Source organism: Cupressus sempervirens, chromosome 8 (genome assembly GCF_028749045.1).
Source record: "Cupressus sempervirens isolate cs-2001-9-10 chromosome 8, ASM2874904v1, whole genome shotgun sequence".
Classification (NCBI taxonomy): domain Eukaryota; kingdom Viridiplantae; phylum Streptophyta; class Pinopsida; order Cupressales; family Cupressaceae; genus Cupressus; species Cupressus sempervirens.
In genome coordinates, this window is record NC_143125.1 from 201,105,883 (window position 1) to 201,122,418 (window position 16,536).

Genomic DNA, 16,536 nt, shown 5'->3' on the forward strand with positions numbered 1-16,536 from the left:
TTGTCTAATATTGTGGATCAATTGTTTTTTTGTAGTTTGTGCTGAAGTAATCAAAATTACATTCATAACCATTGGTGTATCACCTCACTTAGATTAGTTTTTAAATCATTCATTCATTAATTTCTTACCCTTATCTCGAGTACAAATTTAGGATTAGGTGATCACGACTTAGGAACCAGCCTAGCTTCCAGAGATTCTTCTCTCATTTTAGGACAACCCACCACCCGAGAGAGTTTTTGTTGTTTCACAGGATAGCTTGATTCTACATCTCGCTAAAGACACAAAATCCTACATGACAACAGTTTTTTGGCACACCTGGTGGGACTACGAACTGCTTCATAGTTCTCTAATTTTCAAGATTTTACTGTTGTTTTGGTGTGAACGGCAATATTTTAGCCTTTTTGAAGGTATTTTTATTAACACTTGGCGACTCTATGTTTAAGGTTTATCGCAAATTCAGTTGCAGTTTGGTGATTTTTTAATGAGAAGAGCTCCCAGAAGGACAACAAGAGGAAGAAGAACACCAACAGTTTCAAGGGGGAGATCAGTTTCACCATCCAAATTAGATTTTTCAGCGTTTAAATATCCTATAATTGAAGAATAGCTAACAAATTCTGAAGAATCCGCAATAGTTATTGAAGATATTGGTTTTCTTGAAGACTTAAGTGTTCGAGATCATTCTGAATCTAAAGGACCCATTTTTGAGCCATTATCAAGGGACCAATTTGTATTTTTAGCATCTACAAGTGGTGCTACAGCTGCTGTTACAAAACTGAAAACATATCAGCGAAAGATAAGTCAACCTATCCGACCTTCATTACCATTTTCGGCACAACAACAAGTACCATCAGTTCATCAAATGGCTTGAAATTTTCCATTTGTAGCTTTCAATGCTAGCAACCCCTTGCAGATTGTTGTCCATCATGACATTCCACCACTAGCATTAAAAAGTGTACCATATTTTACTGGTGAAAATCATGTTTCAGCTGTGGAACATATTAAGGATATTGCTACCCTTTGCGGATTACACCAAGTTCAACATGAAGATGTGGCCTTGAAGTTATTAGCTGCGTCTTTCAGAGGTAAAGCATTAATTTGGTTTAGAAGTCTTGTAGTAAATTCAATTGATACATGGGACACATTGGGAAGCTTGTTAATCAGCAAATTCGAAGATAAGTCTGATAATCTTTCTTTGGTTGAACAGTTAACTACCATTAAGAGGCATCCTAATGAGCATATTTCTGATTTTCATTTTCATTTTCAGCGAACTTGGGATAGAATACTGGCAACTATTAAGCTTTCTAATGATTATGCATATTTATTTTATTTAAAGGCTTTTAACATTGATATTTCAGTTATGATACAATCTATGGGAGGGCGTACTTTTTCTGATGCATTTGATGTCGTTGTAAGGGCTGAAAACAACTTAATACAAGCTGGTAAACTACCTTCGAGGCCTCGAATGCCTTATTCTGCAAAAATACAGCAGATTATACCAGCTATTATACCACCATTGGCTGTAATTCCGCCAATGCCAGCATTACCAACATTCAATGTATAGGTTGCAGCAGAAGAACATGCTGCTACAGCTCCTATTAGACAGCTACAGGAGCAAAATCAGGGCTTAATTGAGAAAAGTGACAGTATGATGAAAACATTGCAGACTTATGGAAATGAGATAACAAATTTAAAGAGACAACAAGGTGAATATAATAAGCCTAATCAACCATCTTATCATGAAAGTAAGCAATATAACCAAGCTTCAGGTTCAAATCAGCAAAGACAACCTCAAGGATAGCAAAGGAATTATGGCCAAAGGACCAATCAGACATACAATTATGCGACTCCTAGCAATTCAAAGGAATTGGTAGTTGTTCCTCAAAACAAATACGCACATGATGAAGAATGGTGCAATACTTGCAACGTTGGTCATTATTTGTTGGAATGTGTATATGCACTTGAGGCAAGAAAGTGAGATCTTCTGAAAGAGCAACAGATTGCAAACCAAGGAGAGTTCCATTCTAAACAAGTGCAACAGCAAGTACAACAACAAGGTAATTCTAATGCTACTTTGATGAATTTTACCAAAGATGAGGCTATTATAGCAGCAAATTTTGATCAAAATCAGACTTGGAAGCCTATATCAACAAGAACAAGGTCAAAAGACCAAGCTGCAAATAATTTACAACAGCAAGCTGATAAAACAAGACAGCAGCAGGCCAATTCTGGTAACATTCAGCCAGGACCATCAAGTGCACAAAAAATGTAGTATGTACCAAAAGGATAGCAAACTCAAGCACAAAAGGTGAGCCTACAGCCATCACAATAGCAGAAAGAACCTGCTATACCAAAGAATCAGTCTAAGGTTAGTACCCAAAATTTCAATATTGTGGAGCACTTGAAGAAAACTCATGTTCTTGTCTCTATGTGGGATGTTTTAGCACTCCCGGGTCAAAAGGACATGTTACAGGAAGCATTACATTTGCTCACCCTGTCTGATAGTGCTTTGGCACAGCAAACCCCAACAGTCCTTATAGCTGCAAACAATAATAATTCACAACAACCAGCCAAAATAGTCAAGCCACCACCCTTTTACCGGACAGTCATAATAGGAAAATACCTTGTCCATAATTGCATTATAGATTCAGACGCCACTAGCTCAGTTATGCCAAAAAAGATCGTAGACCAGCTAGGCCTTGAATATGAATCAATTGAAAAAGGGGTAGTGCAGCTGGACGGAACAACCATTGAGACAATTGGAGTTATAAGGAATATGGATCTGACCTTGCATGCTTATCCTAGTTTTTCGGTTCCCATGGACATATATATCATTGACTTACCTCCCTATTTTTCCATATGTCTATCGCGTGATTTAATAGCCAAAATAGGAGGTTATGTATCTGCTAATTGGTCTCATATGTTTTTCCGCTCTAGGTATGGTACTAAAGTAACAATTCCATCTGAACCTATTGCTAAAGATTGCCTTGAACATAATGTTGTCACTGCTGAAAGTAATACTACAGCTGTTTTATTCGATCAAGAGGAAATTAATGCTGTTTATGAGTCTAAAACGCCCATAGATAATACTCCCAATGTATTGTTAGATGAATGGGCTACTGAAGATGCTGAAATTTCAAAATCACAAGTTGAAGAACCAAGTTTGGAAAATTACATCATTCATGAATCTACTAATATTCTGCCAAATATCATAAAAAATGCAGATGTAAATGCAGGACAGCAGGGTAATGAGGTATGGAAACTATTTTTTGATGGTTCACGCAGTAAAATAGGTGCTGGAGGAGGGTGCATGCTGATTTCACCAGCCAATGAAAGGTATTATGCATCTTTTAGGTTTACTTTCAGCTATACCAACAATGTTGCTAAATATGAAGCATTGGTAAATGGATTAAAATGGGCTATAAAAAGAGGTATCAGTTGTTTACGAGTTTATGGTGATTTTGAACTGATTGTTAATCAAGTTAGGGGCATTCATGCCACTAAAAATGAATTGTTGAAAAGTTATAAGCATGTTGTTTGGGATTTAATTGAAGGTTTTGAAGCTTTTGATTTGCAATCTGTTCTTAGAAAATAGAATAAACATGCTGACAGACTTGCTACAATTGGTGCGCAATCTGATATTCTTATTGAAATCAGCAAGAATAAAGGAAATAATCATGTAAAAGTGGTTGTTAGACCTGTTGTACCTAACAACGCTGAAAGCTGGCAGGTATTTGATTCATATCAACATCTAGTAAATTTTATAAGAGAAGAGGCAGAATTTGCTCAGTCAAACTAGCATAAGCTACAGGACCAATACGAGGACCAGGTTATTTAGCTAAGAACCAATAAGCTGCCAAAAGGATTGGTTACCTTAGAGTCCATTTTTAACACTGATGACCAGCGAAGAAAAGACAAATCTAGTTTTCAAATTAAGGAGGAACACTATGAAGAAATCAAAGTTGCTGAAGGTAAAAAATTGAAACTAGGGAAGGTATGCACCCCTGAAGAAAAACAGTATTTTGTCAATCTAACCAATGAATTTCAGGATGTCATTTCTTGGAGTTATGCAGATTTGAAAGGTTTCAATCCTGACATATGCCAGCATACCATTGATTTAGCTCCAGGGGCAAAACCAATCAGGCAAAAACAAAGACCAATTAACCCCAAGTTAGAACCCCTTATGATTAAGGAGCTGAATAAGTTAATAGAAAGCAAGATTATTTTTCCAATCAAGCATACTTCTTGGGTTTCAAACTTGGTTCCAGTAAGAAAGAAAAATGGTGAAATCAAGTTATGTGTTGATTTTTGTGACTTGAACCGAGCTTCATTGAAGGACAGGCATCCTTTACCCTCAATGGAGCAAATCTTGCAGGTTGTTTCAGGTTCTGAGAGATTCTCATTGCTAGACGATTTTTTAGGATATAATCAAATCCTTGTCAAGGAAGAGGATAGGTATAAGACAGCGTTTACCACCAAATGGGGAATGATGGCATATTAGAAGATGCCATTTGGTTTGTCAAACACTGGTGCAACATTTCAAAAAGCCATGGATAAAGCCTTTTTAAATCTAATGTATAGGTTTTTTCTTGTTTTCCTTGATGACATTACTATTTTCTCTAAAAATGCAGCAGATCACTTTCAGCATCTAAGGATAATATTTGAGAGATGTAGGGAATACGGTATTTCATTGAATCCCAAAAAGAGTGTTTTTTCAGTTCATGAAGGCAAACTGTTAGGATTTCTTGTTTCCAAGGAAGGTGTCACCATTGAACCAGAACGGGTAAGTGCTATTTTAGACTTACCGCTACCAGCCCATAAGAAAGGACTGCAAAGTTTCTTAGGTAAGATCAATTTTCTGAGAAGATTCATTCCAAATATTGCTAAACTATTGATCCCATTAACAGCTATGCTTAGAAAAGGCATGGTTTTTAACTGGACTAAAGAAGGTAAGCGAAGTTTCAAAAAAATTAAGGAAGCATTGGCTTCAGCTCCCACATTGTTAAATCCCAATTTTTTAAAGGATTTCATTCTATATGCTTACGAAAATAATGATAGCATCGCTGCCATGTTAGTACAACAAAACGGTGAAGGCTTTGAACAGCCATTAGCTTTTTTTAGCCAAGGACTGAAAGATTATGAATTGCATTACTCATTTGTAAAGAAGTACGTCCTTGCTGTCATAAGAAGTCTAAAAAAATTTAGACATATGCTTTCAAATAATAAAATACAGCTAATGGTTGCACACCCTTCAGTTAAAGATTTCTTGCTAAATAAAGACCTGAATACCAAGAGGGCTGGATGGATTACCAAAGCAATGGAATACGATATTGAAATCAAGGTCACCAAGCTGGTAAGAGGTAAAGGGCTATGTGAACAACTTACTGAAACAAGAAAGGATGAATTAAATGAAGGTTTAAATGCTATCCTAGTTCAAAAGGATGAAGAACAGCTTGCTATTAAAAGTGATCAGAATGATTGGATAGATGATATGATCAATTTCTTACAAACTGGATGTTGTCCTGAAGATTTAGATAGAGCCAAACAAAGGTATTACAGGCTGCAAGGCATTCCTTATTGCTTGATGAATGGTATTTTATTTAAGAGAGATCTGCAGGGTGTATTGCTGAGATGTATAAAACCAGATCAGATTGAGCACATTTTGCACCAATTTCATGAAGGACCAGCTGGAGGTCACTTCTCACCAAGAGCTACAACTCTTAAGGTGATGAAGGCAGGCTACTATTGGCCAAGTGTATTCAAAGATGCACATCTTTGGGTAAGAAGATGCAAACAATGTGCAATTTTTGCAAGTAAAGAGAAGTTATCAGCGATGCTTTTAAAACCTATTCAAGTGGACCAGCCATTCATAAAATGGGGTCTAGACTTCATTGGCATCATTAACCCACCTTCAAATGTAGGTCATAAATGGGTATTGACAGCCACAGATTATTTTACAAAATGGATTGAAGCAGTAGCCCTTAAAGATGCAAATGAGACTACTATTTTAAATTTTTACGAGGATTTAATTTGCAGATTTGGTGTACCATATTCAATTATTTCAGATAATGCACCTGCTTTTATAGGAAATAAGATTGCTGAATGGGTTGTTAAGAATGACGTGTATCTGAATACTTCATCAAATTATTACCCACAGGGCAATGGGCAAGTTGAATCCACCAACAAGAATCTGATTCGCATCATAAAGAGAACATTAGAAGGGAATCAGCGTTCTTGGCACGAGAAGTTAAAATCAGCACTATGGGTTGATCGGATAACTTCCAAGAGATCAACTGGTATGTCTCCTTACACACTGGTTTACGGTAAAGAAGCTAGATTGCCAGTTTCGGTTGAGTTTCCAGCATTAGATTTTATGCATCAGTTAGATATGATTGATGAAGAACCAATGATGGTAAGGCTGGCCCAACTCAATGAACTAGAAAAGAAAAGAAAAGATGCTTTACGAACCATTGAGCATCATCAAGTTCAGATGAAGAAGACCTTTGACAAAAAGGCATCTCCAAAAGATTTCCAGCTGGGAGACTTAGTATTAAAATGGGATGAATTGAAAAGTAGGCCTGGAAAGCATTTGAAATTTGATGCCATGTGGGATGGTCCGTACATCATAACCGGAACCACACGAAATAATGCTTTCCATTTGTCTACACTTGAAGGAGAAGAGTTGAAAATCCCGGTTAATGGGATTCACCTCAAGCGATGCTTTTGAGGTATTTTTTCAGATTATAATAAGTGCTTTGGCATAGTAGAGTAGAGGCGTGATTTAATTTTAGATTTCAATAAAGTGTTGTTCCAACACATCTAGTTTCAAATTTCAACATGTTAGTGGTTAGTAATAAAGCTGGAAACTACACCACATTATTATCAGTCTGCCATCAACACATGAGATACATATCATACAAAGCATGAAATGAATTCCAATGCTCTGAATCATACATACCTCACGGATTCATGATAGGCTCATGATAACATGATGTAATTCCCAGCCATCAGCCGTAAAGAAATTAGAAAGCACTCAAACACATTGCTCATATAGGTCTCTTCAGAATATTTTTCAAAAAAATAGCAATCATAAATTCTGGTTTTGATTATTGGTTGGCTTGAATAAATATCTTACCCCATAGCAGCAAGATGATGTGTTGTCCACCATCATACTAGACTAATATACCGCTATGTATAACATAGAAATACTAAAAAACGAGGAATGGTCACTCCAAGACAATCGGCATATCACCCTAGTACAATCATGAATAGCACACCACATTGTTGTTATGACGCAAGGTACACATTCAAGCTAATAGTTCAAGTTTTATGGTAGTTTTTTTTTTTTTCTAAATTTTCAGTCAAATCTGAGAGGTGTCATAACAGCCAACAGCTATCAATATTCACAACAACGATATAATTATTATCACAAAAGAGGGACCATAAAAGAAACACATTTTTCCCTTTACTGTGATACAATTCTATCCTGATTATCAAAAATGAATAGCCACAAGATCCTATGGTAGCTTTCAGAGTTTCAGTTTTCAAAATTTCAGTTTTCAGTTTTCAGGTTCAGTTTTCAGTTTTCAATTCAATTTAGTAAGACGTGGTTATTTTCGCAAGTGTGTTTCAGTTTTCAGAGTTTCAGTTTTTTAAGTTTTGAGAAGGTTCAGTTTTCTAAGTGCTGAAGATGACTCTATGCCCAATGGATTGACAAGACAACTAGTCTGTTACTGTTTAGCAAGCAAACAACCCTAAGAGGTCGCCAAAAATGTTACCAATCTAACATACCTTTTAAATTGTTATGTTTTACGCTAAACTGATTATGTTTTAACTGCTGACTAAATGTGTTTAGCTACTGAGAGTATATAGTATAGAACGAAAAGAATGCAGCAATCAAAGTACAGGAAGCATAAGAAAGAGAAATGATCACTTTTTCAGGATACAAGTACCAAAAAATAATACTTTTTACTCAAGTATTCAAAAAATATTTTTTACAAAGTGTTCATATTTACTCAATACTTGAATACAATGCATTCAGATATTACTAGTGCTCTCAGCTCCTAACATAAATATCTGAATTAAACAAATTGTACAAACAAAAAAGTACTGAAAAAGAGATAGAAAAGAAAGGCATCCATTGCCTGAATGGAAAGTTGTTGCGTTGAACGCTGAAGGGCTGATCCTGCATCTCCATCTGAGAGTAAAACCTGCAAAAAAAAAGTAAAGAAATGGATCAGTTCATACGAATTGAGCAATGAAAGACTTTCCCATCATCTATACTTTGTTGTTTATACAACATGATTATCCAGATAAATATGCTAAAAGGCAAGAAAGCAAGAACAATCTGAACAAGATAAAACCTATTTTTACTAATGAGTTTGTTCCATGTGCAGATACAGGTATGAAGACTTGAGGCTATAGAAGGATCATGCGTAAGTTACATGCATGAAGCCTTTTGGCTGAGATTGTTCGGGCAAAGATAGAAGATATTGAAGACATTGAGGAGATCATAGAAAGGATGTGCATAAGTTACAAGCATGAAACTTTTTGGTCAAATCAAAGAGGGGCGAAGAAAAAAGACTTTGAGGAGATCATTGAAGGAACACGCATACATTACAAGCGTGTAACCTTTTGGTTGAATCATGTAACAGCATATTACGAGAGGAGACCGTCGAGGGGGCATACATAAGTTTCAAGTATGGAACCTTCCAGTCAAATCATGGAGGACATGTTAAGATAGTAGTCTTAGGCTAAAGGAGTTTCAATTACTTTTGCAAGTATATTTTAGCATATATCAAGAAAGTTCAGGTTCAATCGGTCACAAGGTAAATTAGAATTAATTATCAATGCCAAATCAATGGGAAAAAGAAAGGAAATCTGCTACAGGAAAATATAATGCAGATAAACAGGAGTATCAACATCAGTTAAATCATTAATGCTTACTATTGAGCAGACTAGTAGAGGAATTATAGTAACAGAAAAATAGAATTTTGATGGAAAAGAACTGTATTTTTATGGTGCATTTCTTTGGTAATATATGACATATCAAACTTCTATGATCAAAGTATAGAGGCAAGAATTCATGATATTCATCTTATTCATGTACTGCATGTTCGTCAAGTAATGATCAGATTTATAGAAGAATGCAATAGTAAGTGACTAATGTTTGGCTATAACAATGAATAAGACAAGGAGCATCAGCAAGATTAGTTTTCATGAGAAGCTAATCACAAAAGTCTCTTATATCGAATGGCATGTTTAAGCAAAAAGAACAACTATAAAGATTAAATGATTTACATTTTCATTTTAATCATACAAGTCTAAAAGTATAGATTCAGATAAAGCTTCACATCTAAGGTACATGTTAGAAGAGTGCCACAGTTATATGAAATCAGGGTTTGAATTTAAGGAAAGATGGTATTTTATGCAAGTAAAATATCTAGCTACAGTAATGTGTGGAAGAAACAGTAATACATTCAAATGCATACAACAGGATAACATCAGGTAAATCACGTTGCTAATTCAGTAACTCAAGAAATACAAAATGAGATACCATTAAATCAAAAGGGTTTGGATCAACTGGATTCAGCTGAAGAGTAAAACGTTACAGTCATTATGTTCAAAAATATTTTCAATCTTGTGTACATGGTATAATGTTTGGAAATCTTTTTGAAGTAGCAAACAGTATTGTTGATTAAGGAGCATGTAACAGAGCATAACCAGGATTTCCTCAGGATGGCATAACAAATATCATAGTCCAATCCAGATCTATATGTTTTAAGGTAACAGCAATAAGAGAACTTCAAATTATTGATCTTTTCAAATACATACAGTAAAAGAGTATGCATTTATCAAAAAACCCTCAAGAGAAATGCCTAAAGGAACAATTATTTCTATAACCCAAAAGAGAAATAGTTAACCATTCTTTATGATTCATATACCCCAAGGTGAATGAGTGAAGCTCACAGCAGTTTGTACCCAATCAAAGAAGAAAAGATCACATTTACAACAGGGTTCGAATCTTTAGAATGGGGCCATTAAATGGAGTTTTCATAGCATATTCTAAAGAAACAGCAAGGTAAATTCATACACAGCATCAAATTTATTACCAAATGGAGTCAAAAATCATAGAGAATATGCAAACCGATATGTAAATTTTATTGGTATTATCTCAAGTATTGCTTCATATTCGTAACAGCATATTAAAAAAGCTCTTACCAGTAAGGAACCATGTTCAGATCTGTAAGTAAAGTGGCATCTACGGTGAACGTATTTCCATAAAAGGAGAGGTCATCTAGCACAGAGAAAAATCTCAAACACCCATGGCGTCTAGAAACAAGAGATGGCAGTATAACCAGCTAAAATCAAAAGCCGCTCACACATGAATAAACCCTTCCAACAACATAAAGAAGCCATTTATAACCCATGAAATCTCAGAGAAGCTCAGAACCCGCAGCCGAGTTTATTAAAAAATATGGCATCCAAGTGAAGAGGAAGATCAACAAATATCACCATAGTAAACCTCGTGGCCATGCAGCAAATAAAACTCATGCTCTTCATAAAGACGTCTTCAACAATAGAGCAGTCAGCAAACAAAAATCCACCCAGCAAAGACAAAAATTGAAAACTTCATACAGCCGCGGCTAGGGTTTGAAGAAGCCCTCATTTCTTTCTCTCACACAAGATACAAAATGCAAACTAAGTCATCAAACTTTCCTCTTTGCATGATAAAGATCCAATTAAACTCCATTCAATGAAATTTCAAATTCGTGAGTGGGAGTCGAGTTTTTATGTATGCTATTTTTATATATAAGAGTTGGATATTATTGCCAAATTCTATTTTTACTTAGTTTTGCATGTATTAAATGAATTACACTTTGATCATTTAATATATATGAAACTAGTAAAAATAATGTTGCATCATTTATATTAATACTAATATGTTTAAAATTAACAAAATAGAATGTTAATTATTAAAGCATACTAGTATTAGTATAAATAAAAGAGTTAAAAAAAATAGTTTCCATTATAATATAATATTAACGTGTTCATTTTAAATGATAAATGATAAGAATAAACATGATACTATTAAATTAATATAATAAAATAAGCTTCAATTGTAAAATTAATATATCAAGTGGTCGTAATTATAAGGCCATTGATTTTATTAATTATTTAATGGAAATTATAAGAGTTTTAAGTGTCTTTTATGCCTAAATGCAAGAAGAAAAGGTTGGAAGGATATTTTGGGAAGGAACATTCAGTTAACATGGGGTATTCATTGAGGCCAAGTTCAGTTCTAGTTTCACATGCAGATTTATGGGTTATTTGATGATATTTTTAGTAGTCCATGGAGCAGCGATGATCAGTTATGCATGAAGTTCAGATTGAGGGCTTGTTTTATGCATATATTGCATAATTAGGAATAGTTTTACATGCTATTTTTGAGGGTTATTCAGTTTATCCGAGTTTGAGTTTTTCTGCATAATTTTGGAGAGTTAAAGGCAGTTTTGAGTTATCCAGCAGTTGTGCAGGTGATTGAGTGTAGTTTTGAGAGGCTCCTTCATAGTTTTCACCATTTTTGGTGATTTTTCCTAAGCATAATTTTGGAATCCGAGTTAGGGTTATTCTTCTATATATTGTACTTTAACCTTATTATGAGGGACCTTCTTTCGGATTCAGATTTTTTTGTAGACTGCAGATTTTGAGTTGATTGTAAGGGCACTTGTGACAGAGATTTTTTCAGCATTGGTTATAGAGATACAACGATTCCTTATTATTGATTCTTGTGCAATTTTGTGAATTCCTTGCTTTAATGTTGTGTTCGCCTTCATTATAGTTACATTCCTAGTTACAGATTTTAATCGTGATACATGTGATTGCAGGTCTATATTTGTGATTATTGTTTTCTTGCAGAAAATTGGTGAAACTTAGGTGTCCCTTTCAAAGCAGGAGATCCTTATCCTTATATAGGAACACTGTTGTGATTACGTGATTGTCTAATATTGTGGATCAATTATTTTTTTGTAGTTTGTGCTAAAGTAATCAAAATTACATTCATAACCATTGGTGTATCACCTCACTTAGATTAGTTTTTAAATCATTCATTCATTCATTTCTTACCCTTATCTCAAGTACAAATTTAGGATTAGGTGATCACAACTTATGAACCGGCCTAGCTTCCAAAGATTCTTCTCTCGTTTTAGGGCAACCCACCACCCGAGAGAGTTTCTATTGTTTCATAGGTAGCTTGATTCTACATCTCGCTAAAAGCACAAAATCCTACGTGACAACAAATATCAAGTACCTATTAGTCACCCTCAATAGATTTGATTTGAATGACATTTTTCTGGAGGGAAATAGTGCGGCTGATGGTATGGCGGTGGTTGGCTTAAAGCTAGAAGGGCTAAGAGGTTGGAGGAATTTTAAATGCTTTGCCAAATTTTGTAAGGGAGTTAGTGAATAAAGAAATAAATAATGATGAATCATAACTGGTTACTTTGTATAATGTTGTTGAGCTAACGGGGATGAAGTGTACTTGATGCTTATGTGGTAAGGAGAAAAGGCTTGAGTACAAGCAATAATTATAACTCATGGCCCAAAAATTAGAAGTTTGAAATGGAGGATTTTTTATTCATTTCCCTTTATGGATCATCATACATCGTGCAGAAAAAATATTTATTTCTTATAGATTTGTGGTGTGTTGGGAATGATGGAAATGATTAGGGGAAAGATCATGGCAGCCAACTCGTGATCTTTCTCTCCAATTTGGCAAGTTCCATTATTACTATTAATTGTAATTATCAACTTCGTTTAAGGGTTTATCTTTTTAAGAGTGAAGTATTTTTTAGGGATTGGGATTTGAATAGAGAGAGAGGAGAGGAAAAAATTACAAAGATGAGAGGTGACCTGTTGTGCATCAAACTGGCTATGATTGATGATAGTGTGAGGAAGCCCTTGGTCTGGTACATTCTGAGAGAGGATGGTTTTGTCACATTCATGGAGACTCTCAATGGTCACGACAAGAATTGTTCTATGCAGTTTGTTAACTCATGGGAGAATCGCAAGGTGACAATTAATAGTATCTTGTTTCATGTTTCAGAGGAGGTGATTACTATGGTGACAGGTGTGGCAATGAGGGGAAGAAAATGGCAGAAGGTGACACGGGTGACTGACAAAACTAGTTTGCAATGTTTCTTCGAGGAAGGTGAGGAACCAGTTCAGCATAGAGGGAGTTTCATGAGGGAAAAACTCCCTGACTTGTGGAACGAGGTTTGTCTGATTTTGATAAAATATCTTACCCTAGAATGGAAGTATGGAGTTTGCTACTACTACCATTTTCCTCTTCTTAATCATTTCTAACACCATGATTTTCTTTCACTTCCCTTCTTCCTGCTGCATGATGTTGCAGATACTATTGTTGATGTGAAAGATAAAATGAGAAAGGGGTTTAATTTTACTATTCTGCACCAAAGTTTGATTTTTAGGTTGTACCAATTTCACCTTGCCTTGGTCCCCCCTAGGATTGTGGAAGTTGATATTCCTATTCACCCGAACCTTAGGCCCCAAATGGTCCCCCTTAGGATTATAGGTCCTAGAGCCCCTACCCCTCAGCCCTCTCCCAGTGGATCCCCAATAAATCCCTCCCACAAGGGGGAAAAAGGAAAAGGTAAGGAGAAAATGCAAATGGAGTTAGAGGATGACAGGAGAGGGGGAAGAAGGAGGTTGGGGAGGTTGGCTAAGTCTTAGGCTAAGAAGAAGTTAAGGGAGGGAACCTCGCAGGTGGAGGAATCAGATTCTGAGAATTTGGGCTGTCACAAAAGAAGAATGAAGGAGAAAACTATTAACTTTGGAGAGTGAGGAACGGAGGAGGTTGAAGAGGAGATTTTTTATTCCTCCGAGTCAATCTCAAGTAATGGCAAGGAGAATAAGGAGGTGTCACATGTCTCGGTGATGGTTGTGCCCAAGGGTGTGGACCTAACAAAAGATCAATTCTCCGAAATAGTGGACAAGATGCCTTCCCCCGTTATGATCTCCTCCCGTGTTAAGGCAAGTTCTAAAAAGGCCACTAACCCCCCAGTTGATCAGGATACTTAGGCTGGTAGGGACGAATGTCCGGGCATTTCAGATAAGGCTAGTAATGAGCTACGTGAGAGAATTCATGCGCTAGAGGAAAGAATGGGACTGTTAACTAAGTTTACGGTTAAAGTCACTCATGCGGCAGCTACCACTCTGTCCCTATTGAAGGATGTCGAAGGGGATCTGCTCAGGGAGGACTCCAAGTTGTTTTTTGACTTCTTGGTAGAAGACTGGGCAAATGTCCTCCTGGGGAAGGAGGACAAGAAATCTTAAGGGCTCCCCCGCTTTTTTTTTCTGCATGCTATTAATCCACTAGTTTACAGACTTTTTCGGCATTTTGTTTAAAGCCTGTAGTTACTATAATAATTATAGTATAAACTTATGTTTTGTTTTAAAAAACATTAAAGATTAGTTCTATTCTAATGATTATCTATTGGTAGTCCAGCTAGTTTGTGATGGGCCAGGCCCCTTGTTTTGACTGCTTTTATTTCAAAAACAATAATTTCATTGTCAATTTCCATACAGAATGGGAGAAACCATCTTTGAAATCATACATATAAAACAAGCATCCTTTTAAAATTTATCCTCGCTGAGAGTTGGATATATCAAAGTTTGGACTTATTCTTGTTCGCATTTCCGCAATCCAGTTAGCCTCCCAGCTGACTCCAAATAAATACGCCAAGGGCTGCACGGCCACCTTTATAAAATATTGGGAATAAGCCCTAACGACAACTCTATAAATCAGAGGAGTCGCTGTAACCAAAATATTGCCTACCCTAATAGAACAATTGATTCACAGCATTCTGTTTAGGTTAAGCATTTAGCCATGGCTTCCAAGCTTGTGAAATGGATTGCTATATGCTTCTTTGTGGGATCGGCCATATTCTCTGACCGTGTAAACGGTGACACTTATACTACGAACAATCAGTATAATCCTGCTGCTCATAATTATGCCTTGGATGGGCTGTATTGCGCAACATATGACTCTGATCAGAGCCTGCAGTGGCGCAGTGAATACTATTGGACTGCATTTTGTGACTCTGCCGGCCAACCAATGGGATCTTCCCTCTGCGGCTCCTGCATCCAAGTAAACTCAATTGCATCAATATAATGCTTGATTTATGAATTATTTAACTATTACATATTATGTTTTTGTTAGCTTATATTTAAACGTTTAATATTTCATCTCAATTGTTGCAGGTGACAAATGATTCAACGGGTCAAAGTGTGATTGTCCGAATTCTGGACCAGTGCCAAAATGGAGGACTGGATTTACAAACTGAAGCTTTTAATGCCATTGACGGAGATGGAAAAGGACAGTTTAACGGCCATATGATTACTTCTTACCAGTTCGTGGGCTGTTAGAACAAAAATAACAGAGCACTTAATTGTTATTTGGTGTGCATTAGTTATGCGTCCTCCGCACTCGACTCTGTATTTAACCTAATTATTGTTCATTGTCAATGCTTTGCTTTGAATAAAAAGGCCTTTGATTGCCACAAAAAATTCCCAGACATTTCAGTCTTTATTTTTATGAGTTACTATAAATTTTTGTTATGTTGTAGAATTATAATTTAAGATATCCATTTTGTTTTTAATTCCTTTGAAAAATGCATTATATTTTAAATAATAAGGTACACATTATATTTTATTAGAAACTATTATTCATATCATTTATAAAAGAAATGAAAGAACCAATTTTGTTAGTATGTTTTACTTGGAGGTGGCTCACCTTCCAGAGCTACTCAATCACTAGGTAAAGCATTGGTGGCTATAATGCCGCCTAAACCATACTCAGCTTCGAGGTCGCAGTTCCACTCGCAAGCTCCCTGTCACTGCTTTCTGAGTGGTGCTGATGATGGTTGGTTTGCCTCGCTGCGGCTCCGACTGGTCCCCGGCTCCTATGGTTCCCCCTCCTATTGCTCCTCGTGGTGTTGTTAGCTCCAAATGGCCTTGCTGCCTGAATTTGGCTATCTCTCCATCGCAGGCCGATGTTAAAGAAAAAAGAACAAGTTGTTGATGATGCCAAACCATTCCTAATCCACCTATCAATCCTAGGGATGCCTAGGGTTATAATGATCATTATGAACCACCTCCCTCAAAATGTAACTAGTATATTAAATTATTAATAGAAAGAGAAAAAATTATATTTTACTTGTTATCACAATGTAGATTAAAGATATATATTATATTTTTATATGCTAAGTTTTTTCAAATATAAATAAATTTAATAGAAATGTGATAATAATATAAAATTCATTTTTTACATTATAAAACATTTTACATTTATAACTCTTTCTTTTAGTTTTATTATATTGTATATTTATTAGTCCCTGCCTATAAGGCAGGAGACTCACCCAGTTTATCCTATTACTATTTTTTTTGGAAAGATCTGAAAATATTAATGAATGTTAAATGTTTAGTTCGAAAATAGATATTTTAATGCTATTTGAATGT

At 35.7% G+C, this 16,536-nt stretch overlaps 1 protein-coding gene across 1 annotated transcript; it reads left to right on the plus strand.

The window, feature by feature from the left end:
* The first annotated feature begins 14,876 nt into the window (after window positions 1-14,876).
* On the plus strand, window positions 14,877-15,448 carry LOC149542213 (pathogenesis-related protein PR-4-like). Its single transcript, XM_089796177.1, has 2 exons — window positions 14,877-15,166; window positions 15,280-15,448. The coding sequence occupies exons 1-2, from the start codon at window positions 14,906-14,908 to the stop codon at window positions 15,442-15,444; spliced, it is 426 nt and encodes a 141-aa protein (XP_089652303.1). The 5' UTR covers window positions 14,877-14,905; the 3' UTR covers window positions 15,445-15,448.
* The last annotated feature ends 1,088 nt before the right edge of the window (window positions 15,449-16,536 follow it).